The sequence below is a fragment of the Chlorocebus sabaeus genome, chromosome 7, assembly GCF_047675955.1.
Source record: "Chlorocebus sabaeus isolate Y175 chromosome 7, mChlSab1.0.hap1, whole genome shotgun sequence".
Taxonomy (NCBI): Eukaryota; Metazoa; Chordata; class Mammalia; order Primates; family Cercopithecidae; genus Chlorocebus; species Chlorocebus sabaeus.
The window spans coordinates 97396299-97406051 of NC_132910.1; the positions used below are offsets into that span (position 1 = coordinate 97396299).

Genomic DNA, 9753 nt, shown 5'->3' on the forward strand with positions numbered 1-9753 from the left:
TGCTGCTTAAAAAATCAAATGTTTATTTTCCTTTTACTAGGTAGGTCTGTAGGTGTGCAGATGCACAAGTGTGAATAGGGGCTTGGGCATAGGTATGTTGAGGTCGTAGGAAGCAGGTTTCAAATTTTGGGTCATTTGCCTCCACCCCTTGGGTTTATTGCCAACTTTCCAATTGTTTAGATAGCTCGTGCTAACGGCGGGGCTGGAGTCTTTTTTCCTTGGAGAGAGGCTTCCACACTCTCTGGAGCACTTTGCAGCAATGCCTCTGGGCAAAACCGAAATGGGTTTTATTGATATCACCGCAACGACGTTGGTATTCTGGACACTCCTGAAAGGAGAGACTGCAAGATTGCAAGTCTTGGTTGATGAAGGAACAATTGCTTTTTCCCTCTAATGCAACACAATCACTGTTCATTTTTCACTTTGATTGGGAAATGGAGAAGTCTAACTCTATGACTTGACTTTTAAAAAATGTATGTGTTTTCTAGGAGGAAGGAAATCCAGGTAAATAAACTCTTGAATTGCTCTACGACCACATATTAATTTACTTCAGCTTGATAATTTGAAAACACAGCCTTCCTTTTTTTCTTGTCCAGAATTAGGGATATCACTGAGAAATATCAGAAAGATAAAAAAGTTATGTTAAACATTTTTTAAAATGATATATGAATTTCAGTTACCAGGAAAATATTCTCATGGGAGTTTTCTTGCTTAAAATAGTTTTGGTCAATAAATTCCATATCAAACAAAGTTTGTCCAGTCATGTCAACAGTGTCCCTCTCTATTGCATGAATTTATTATGGTACCTTATTTACCATATGAAGTGGTGACAAGTGTTTAGCATTTTGGAGATCAGTTGTCAGTTACTATTAAAATCAAGATTAATTCATATTAACGATATGCATTTCTCAATACTCCCAGGTGACAACATACATTAAAACAACTATTGCAAGTAATTAAGCTCAATGAAGGGGGAGGGGACAGAGAGAGGTTCAAAATACCCCAAATATTTGATTTTCAATTCAAGTTCAGCAGACTGTTGCCACAATAATGCTTGGGAAACTCCTCAGGGTTGCTTTTTACTTTACATCTAATTAGGTACCTAATGAAAGAGAAGAATTTTTTCCCCATGTGGTTTTTCTCCTTGATTTTCTTATGCCTTTTTTTAAACACATAAACACACTATTTAGGAGTGGCCATACCCAAAAGTTTCTCATGTGATTCACTTGCTGTAATAATCTGGGGAAATTGGAAAGAAGAGGACGTTTGTCTTCCGGTTATTTTCCATCTTCACTCTCACTTTGGCCCTTTGGCCTTTATCGAGTATCTATAGAAAACACACCCAAAATATTTTTATGGATTTTTTATTAGGCTTTAAAGATGCTCAACAGTTAATACTAATTAGACCATCCAAAGCCTTTTGAAGATTAAGCAAATTGGACAACCCTTGTTAATTAGAACATAATTTGAAGTTTGAAATTATATCACTGATGAAGTAGTCTAATTAGTATGACGATATGTTAATGGACCAGTGAGACATAGTGCCGGTAGAGTTTGGCATGAACCTCTTCACGGCTTGCAGGAAATCCTCCCTCCTATATCGACATTAATAAAAGATTTCTATAGACTTCAGCCTTTCCACGATGACATACAATTTATAGTACACACAATGCATTAGCTCATAGCACTGCTCAATTTTTTCACTATTATGAAAACTAATAAATTCGTCAAGCTGAATTAAGCATACAAATCAGATGAGGCATAGCAGATTACACAGTGAAGCGCGGTGTCTCCCGAGCCTAAATGAAATTTCAATCTAATAATTCCTTCCTGGCCCAGTCATAATTTGTTTAGAGATGTTGTTCTACTTCTTTCAAAGCGCTATTCGCACTATAATTAAATGATACTCAAGCTTTTAACTTTGATTTATTTCATTTCTTGAAGCTTGAGACAGTGAGAGCTGTACAATGTCATTTTTTTTGTTTCCTTGAAAATTACTCTGGCTGTTGTTGAGGCAGAAATTAAACACCTAAGCACTTACTTGAACTGTCCGGCACAAGCCACATTCATTCACTTCAACACTCCCCTCTCCCTGCCCCATGTCCACGTTTATCTGAGCTCACACCCGGGAACACTGCTGCTAGGAATCCCCTTCGGCTACTATTTATTATTTCCCCCCACACAGGGGAAGAGAAAGGCAAGCCCGGGAGGATCCAGGGAAAGCGGAAGGGAATTAAGGACCATGGACAGAGCCTGTCGCGCGCTTGTTGCTGCCGCCTTCCCCAGCACTCTGGCGACTCCTGAGGACAGTGGTCCCATCTTGAACCCGCTATTCTGCCTGGTTGAGGTCAGGGGTGGAGCGGCGGTCCCCTACTCTCCACCACCGCTTCCGGGAGCTGACCACCCGAGGGTTCCCCTTTTCCACTCTCCTTCCCACTCTGTTTTTGTCCCAGCGCTCGCCAGCGCCTCTCAGGCCTGCCGCCTGCTCTCGCACCTGCTCGCCTTCCCCAGGCGCCCAGTGCCTGCACCTGCTCCCGGTCAACCCCTGTCCGGATTGGGCCACCCGCGGGTTCCTGCGTCGGGGTCGCGGGGCCTTCTCACTCTCGCCTGCACCCTGCTCCTTCCGCTCTCTAGGGAGGTGACAGAAGCCCCCAACACCGCGGGAAGTAGAGAGAAAATGGGATCCAGAAGGAGAGGGAGGAAGCAGTGTGTGTGTGTGTGTGTGTGTGTGTGTGTGTGTGTGTGTGTGTGTGTGTGTCAGAGAGAGAGAGAGGTTATCTCCTTTTGCAACTGGAACTAAGAGTGTGTGTCCATCTCTAGGAAAAGTGGTCTGCAATGGGACTGGGACAGAAGTAGGAGTGAAGTGTCAGCTAAAAATAGGCTCCGCACGGAGAGGCTGTGGAAATGAAGATAAGTGGGGCTTGTGCCAGCCAGAGGGTGTTTGTGTGTGTGAGTGTGTGTGTGTGTGTTGTGGGGTGTATTCAGCAGCACATGCGCTGTGTAATTTCTGACCTTCCCTCTCCCTCTGTCAGTTGCCCCTTCTTCCTTTGATTGTGGCTAATGAAGAATAATAAATCCAGGGGCAGGGTTTGCCAGTGGATCCAAGACTCAACTCACACTGTACTGGATACAGGGAGGAGGAGGAGAAAAGGGGGGCAAGAGGAGCGCGTGTGTGTGCCTGTGTGTATGTGTGTGTCTGTGTGTTGTGTGGGGGGAGACACCGGGAGGGGGAGGAGTCGCATGCGCACAGACGACCCGTGCCTGCTCCGCGACTGTCCAATCCGCTGAGAGCTGCGAGAAATCGAGTGAGAGAAAGCCCTGCAGCCCCTCCGACCCCATGTCTCTTTGGCACCAGGCACCCGCCGGACCGTGGGGTGCTCGTAACAGAGCGCCGACCTCCGCTCGTATTGGGGTGGGAGCTCAGAGCGGCGCGCAGGACCAGGGTTGGCCGCAGAGTCTGTGTTCTCAGCGGTGGCCAGGAACCTGGGATCAGGGTCACCTGAGCTGACGGGGTGGGGGCGGGCCGAGTGGGATTGGAAGCCTGGAACTTAGTGGTAAGCAGGAGGCGTGGGAGGAGGCAGCCAGGTAAGAGGCACTCCCAGTAGTCCAGGGAAAACCCTACCCAACGCTGGCTTGGGCCGCAACTTTATTTGGGAGTTTCTTTTTCCGGTGAGACAGAGACCCGGCAGAAGAAGCGGGAGGGGCTGGAGGCTGGTCCTTAGGTAGGCACTGCTTGGCGACTGGAGCGCGGACCTGGCCACTTGGGTGGGGTTGAGTAGGGGCGCGATTGTGAGTAGCAGCCGCTGGACGCTGCAAAGGGGCGGCGGCAACAGAGCGCCGGCGGGGGCAGAAAAGGGGCGGCGGAGGGCGCGGTGGGGGAGCGCGAGGCGAGTGCGGGGAGAGCAGAAAGGACTCAAGCCTGAGGGGAGTAGAGAGGGAGAAGGGGCAGTACGAGAAAACTAGCAGGAGCCGGCGTTTCCTGGCAAGGGAGGGTGGAGGCGCGCGGGAGAGAGGGAGGGCGGGGGCGCGGGGGTAGGCGCGGGGAGAGAGGAGTATAACTCGCCGGCCGCGAGGAGCGGGGGCAGTTTCGGGCACCGGGGTCTGCAGCCGGCGGCAATCGGAGTCAGGCATCGGTTCAGACTGACAGCAGAGGCGGCGAAGGAGTGCGTAGCGGAGACCAGGGGTGCGGATCCCGGAGGCGGCGGCGGGTGAGCGCAACTTCGCAAGGCCCTTCCCAGCTCCAACCCCGGCCCAGCAGTTCTCGGAGGGTCCCGGCAGTCGGGGCCAGGGAGTGCCTCTACGGACGAGCGCCCCGGCGGGCGAGAAGATGATGATGATGTCCCTGAACAGCAAGCAGGCGTTTAGCATGCCGCACGGCAGCCTGCACGTGGAGCCCAAGTACTCGGCACTGCACAGCACCTCGCCGGGCTCCACGGCTCCCACTGCGCCCTCGGCCAGCTCGCCTAGCAGCTCGAGCAACGCTGGTGGCGGTGGAGGCGGCGGCGGCGGCGGCGGAGGCCGGAGCAGCAGCTCCAGCAGCAGTGGCAGCAGCGGTAGCGGCGGCGGGGGCTCGGAGGCTATGCGAAGAGCCTGTCTTCCAACCCCACCGGTGCGTATTTCTGCATAATCACCGCTTAAAGGCACATTTTGACAGCCCCCTTTATCTGCTTGATGTTTTTTTCATGTCTGCACAGCAAATCACCCCACACCTCCAACCAATTTTCCCCCCTCTCTCCCTTAAGTATTCAGTGGGTCTTGCCTTTCATATTAATTTTTATGACCTGGGATGTTGCCTGTGCGCGTGTTGTGTTGTGTTGTGTTTCGCTGTGTCTACAGGCTCACTTTCCTCCTCCTCCTGCACTCTCGGCTTCTTTCGGTGGCTTCTCTCTTTTTCTCTTCACCTCCTGGTTTCAGGATTATTATTATTATTATTAATTATTTTAACGATCTGGGAATGTTGTAGGCGCGGCGGCGGTGTCAAGCCCTGGGCCTGGGCTTCCGGAGAGAGCGCGTACAATTCCCTGCTGAGCGTAATGTGTGCCTTCTACTTGCAATTGCAGAGCAATATATTCGGTGGGCTGGATGAGAGTCTGCTGGCCCGCGCCGAGGCTCTGGCAGCCGTGGACATCGTCTCCCAGAGCAAGAGCCACCACCACCATCCGCCCCACCACAGCCCCTTCAAACCGGACGCCACCTACCACACTATGAACACCATCCCGTGCACGTCGGCCGCTTCTTCTTCGTCGGTGCCCATCTCGCACCCTTCCGCGCTGGCAGGCACGCACCACCACCACCACCATCACCACCACCACCACCACCAACCGCACCAGGCGCTGGAGGGCGAGCTGTTGGAGCACCTGAGTCCCGGGCTGGCCCTGGGCGCTATGGCGGGCCCGGACGGCGCTGTGGTGTCCACGCCGGCTCACGCGCCGCACATGGCCACCATGAACCCCATGCACCAAGCAGCGCTCAGCATGGCCCACGCGCACGGGCTGCCGTCGCACATGGGCTGCATGAGCGACGTGGACGCCGACCCGCGGGACCTGGAGGCATTCGCTGAGCGCTTCAAGCAGCGACGCATCAAGCTGGGGGTGACCCAGGCAGATGTGGGCTCCGCGCTGGCCAACCTCAAGATCCCCGGCGTGGGCTCGCTTAGCCAGAGCACCATCTGCAGGTTCGAGTCCCTCACACTGTCGCACAATAACATGATCGCGCTCAAACCCATCCTGCAGGCATGGCTCGAGGAGGCCGAGAAGTCCCACCGCGAGAAGCTCACCAAGCCTGAGCTCTTCAATGGCGCGGAGAAGAAGCGCAAGCGCACGTCCATCGCTGCGCCAGAGAAGCGCTCACTCGAAGCCTACTTTGCCATTCAGCCTCGGCCCTCCTCTGAAAAGATCGCCGCCATCGCGGAGAAGCTGGACCTGAAGAAAAACGTGGTGCGCGTCTGGTTCTGCAATCAGAGGCAGAAACAGAAAAGAATGAAATATTCCGCCGGCATTTAGAAGACTCTTGGCCTCTCCAGAGACGCCCCTCTCTTCGTCCCCCCTTTTCTCACCTTCTCTCTCCTGCCTCTTTTCACTTTTGGCGACCAGAAACAATTCCAGTAAATGTGAATCTCGACAAATCGAGGACTGAAGAGGAAGCGAACAAGCGAACAACTGAGCCCAAGCCGGTGAGAATGTGAGACAGTTTCTCAAAGGAAAGAATAACAAAAGATGGCATTTGTCTGTTGTAGCAAAGTTGTCCCTTTGAACCCCACCTCGGATCCTTCAGAGGAAATGTGGAGATGGCTGTTTGCAGGAAGGCAGACGAGACAGCCTTTAAAAAGTCCACAAGAATGATCAAGTAAGATTTGTTTTTATTCTTACAGACATCACCCCTGTTCAAGTTTAAAAGTACACTTTGCAACTATTTTTCAGAAATAGAAATTGATTCAGGACTAAAACTTTAAACTAGAGTTGATGCTTAATGTGATAGAGACATCTCTAAAGTATTTTGAATTTTAAAAAAAGATGGCAGATTTTCTGCATTTACACTGTATATTATATATATATTTTTATTGTGGTTCTTACCCCCTTTTTCCTTCTCTGAAGTGTTAATGCTTAAGAAAAGAGTTGCGCCTGCTGTGTCCACTGATCTTGAAAGCTATTATTGGTTATTGCAGAACAACCCTCTCTGTAAATTATTAATTTATCTCTCTAGCAACTTAATTTTGTGCACATTCTAATGAATTAAACTTCTTTCGTCTAAAAAAAGTGGGGGAAATGTATAGCTAGTAACATTCAAAAAATTTTGTTTGATGAGTTTACCGAATTTTTACAGCTTTCCTCCTATACTGTGTTCCTTTTGACCCATTTGTATATTCTCACTTGAATGAAGATTGTTTTTTTCTTTGTTTTTACTGGTAGTGTTCTGATTTGTGAGTAGACACTCAGTAATGGATGTCTTAATCGTGTAGACCTGATTCACTGTCTGAAGTATTGTTTACTTCGTTACATATTTAATGGGGATTCCCACATTGTCCCCATGACACATGAGCGCTCTCACTTACCCTTACACACACACACACACACTCACACACACCTCTAACAGAAGGGAAGAAGCAGTTGGAAGCATGACTGATGCACCATTTTCTAGCTTTAGGTGCATTTGCCACTTGGTGTTTGCCCTTCGCATTTTAAGATTTCACCAAGTTATTTCAGTCTTCCAGTTTTCAATTGCTTTGTTGGCTACATGTTAACATTTATAGGAATCCTTCAGTTTTTCCTTTTGGAGGTTTGTTTGTAGAAAAACTAATTTGAACTATAAGAAAGACAGTGCACTGCTTGTAAATTCACATTGTTTGGAAAAATTCTTTTGGAACAAAAAATTAGGTACGTGATAACTGGTACCTTATCTACTGTAAATATTTCATTAAAAATGATGCACACATAGATATATTCTTACAAATTTTGCTGTATTGCTGTTCCATTTGAGGTTCTCCAAAGTCTTGAGTTCTGTATATGGCCTGGTTTCTTGTTTTTATTAATAGATGGTTTATTTACTATGGTAATGTATTAATTTATTTTTGGTGTTGTTTGATTGTCTTTCATTGAAGAGATCATTTTAATGTTTTATTGGGAACGTATGCTGCTTTTTCATTAAAATATGTTATTAAAATTAAATGGCTTTTAAAATGTGATGTTGTTTTAATCATTTATGTGGGAAGTGTTTTGGTGGGAGACTTTTTAAAAGGAGGAAGCACATTTTGATGATTTATTAGGGAGTGGTTGTTATGAAAGTATAGCTTGGACTTAGTAGGGGCTGTTTCTCTGGTAAAGTATTAAAGAACAAGGTTTACAACAGCTTTTTAATAGTGAGAGCTCATCTCACAGGATACTTCACTTTCCTGCCCAGAAGAAATTACGATATTTGGCTCCAAATATCTCCCTTGGAGTTCTTCCTTCAGACTTGCAATAATTCTGCAAAAAGAATCTTTATAAGCAGAGATATTGGATGGAAACAATTTCATGCATTCCCTCCCATCTCTCAGGAGTAAGAAAGGAACTCAGCTTACTTTTTAGCAGCTCTAGGCGACTGGGTGTGGCAAGAGCCAAGGCCTGGTCGGAGGAGTACAGCACCCTGGTTGAGGCCCAGAAACGAACCCACTATAGCCTTCAGTTTGGTCACCACCACGGGAAAGCAACAAACCCAGACAGGGCAGGAAGCACCTGAGTTGCTGGCTTAGGAAGTAAAGTCTCTCTCTCTCTCTCTTCCCTCATTTCCCATGACCTTTAAGGAAACTCACATAGCAGAGTAGGGCTGAGGAAGAAATGCTATGTAGTTAGAAGTAGCAAATTTTTGCCCTCTTCTGTGATTCACCCTGACACCAGAGTTGGTGGAAAGTCTGTCTGACTCTGGTTGGCACTGACACAAGAAAATTCATCATGCTTGATGCAGTCATTTCTTCTTCTGATCCTAGCTTAAACACATCTCTCCACTATTTTAATAATATTCAGACTCCCTACAACAGTTGGACAACATACTGAATATCAGGTTTTCAAAGATATTTTTTCCCTCAGTAAGTGTCTGGTTTAGATATTTGTGTTATTAATATCTCATACTATTAATTAATATAAGAATATCATGCTAATCTATAGCTCAAATGAGAGGAAGAACTAGATCATTCTCCAGGAGTAATTCTATTAACCTGAGCTGTGACTCCTCTGATGTGGAACTATCTTGAAATGTTTCTTATTTTGGAGACAAGATTAGGAAATACCCTATGAGTCAATGAAAGTTGTTACAGTGACTCAAGTTGGGATTAAATATTGTTGGAAATATCATAATTTCTGGATGTAACAAAAAGCGTTGTGAAAGTTAGATGGAGAATGGGTGGAAGAACCCCTTTTTATCACTGAAATAAGAAAGACACCTGAAGAAACAAAATCTGAGTGTCCATTAGAAATAATGAGATATTGCATAGGTGCCTAAGAAAACATTAAAACTTGTAGGAATTTAAAAGAAAAAATTGTGAGTTCAAGTATAGTAATATTGATGGTTTAATTCTATTTCTGTCTTGAAGGCTGAAAGTTTCTTCTTCTGTTTCCCTTTGTATTCTTAGATTCGGTTTTCCTGAAAGTCTTTTCAAACAGTCAGCATATGCTGAGTTAAACTCAGCTCGGTACAATGCTGAGTACTAATTTCAGTACCATGGATAGTAACTATAGCACTCAGCCCTACTCCAACTCACCTTTGACCAAAAAGTTTTTAGCTAGCTAGACAACCTTCTGCTTTCTTTCTTTCTCCAGAGTGGAGAAAATGAATAAAATACTTGAATGTGCAACAGATTCAGCTTGCTTATCTAGGATAAAAATGATATTCAATAAATAACACTGTTCCCTTCTCATATGTGGATTTTTAGTGAAAGCGAGTTAGCTGGCAGGAAATAAGACAGATGTGCTAGTGTCTTATTTCTACAAATATAGCATCTATAAATGAAGATGAAAACACTGTAAAAGTAGTAGAAATTGAGAAACATATTGGACAGAAATAAAAAGGAGTTTTAAAAGTGCTTTTGAAGTATATGACAGCTTGCATATGTGCATACATGCCTAAGATTTTTGTGAGAAAAGTGACATAACAACAACTATCCACATATACTTCCATAGTTGAGAGTAAAGGCCTATGTTTTCTCCTAATTCACCAGGTGTTCTTTGTCTCTCGTGTTCCTGGACTTTCAAAAGTACATCGCATTTTGTTAATCTTCTCTGT

General features: G+C 46.4%; 1 protein-coding gene across 2 annotated transcripts; it reads left to right on the top strand.

The window, feature by feature from the left end:
• The first annotated feature begins 4083 nt into the window (after nucleotides 1-4083).
• On the top strand, nucleotides 4084-7846 carry POU4F2 (POU class 4 homeobox 2). Of its 2 annotated transcripts, XM_037987992.2 has the most exons (3): nucleotides 4334-4417; nucleotides 4568-4605; nucleotides 5051-6213. In XM_037987992.2, exons 1-3 carry the CDS (start codon nucleotides 4334-4336, stop codon nucleotides 6000-6002), a joined length of 1074 nt encoding a protein of 357 aa, XP_037843920.2. In that variant the 3' UTR covers nucleotides 6003-6213. The 2 variants fall into 2 exon arrangements, with proteins under 2 accessions (XP_007998123.1, XP_037843920.2); XM_007999932.3 differs by having other exon boundaries at nucleotides 4084-4609; nucleotides 5061-7846.
• The last annotated feature ends 1907 nt before the right edge of the window (nucleotides 7847-9753 follow it).

Bases quoted from the DNA above. Each gene is read 5' to 3' on its own strand.
- POU4F2 (XM_007999932.3), top strand. From the start codon at position 4,328: ATGATGATGATGTCCCTGAACAGCAAGCAGGCGTTTAGCATGCCGCAC. The intron at 4,610-5,060 runs GTGCGTATTTCT...TTGCAATTGCAG, and splicing joins CCTGTCTTCCAACCCCACCG to AGCAATATATTCGGTGGGCT.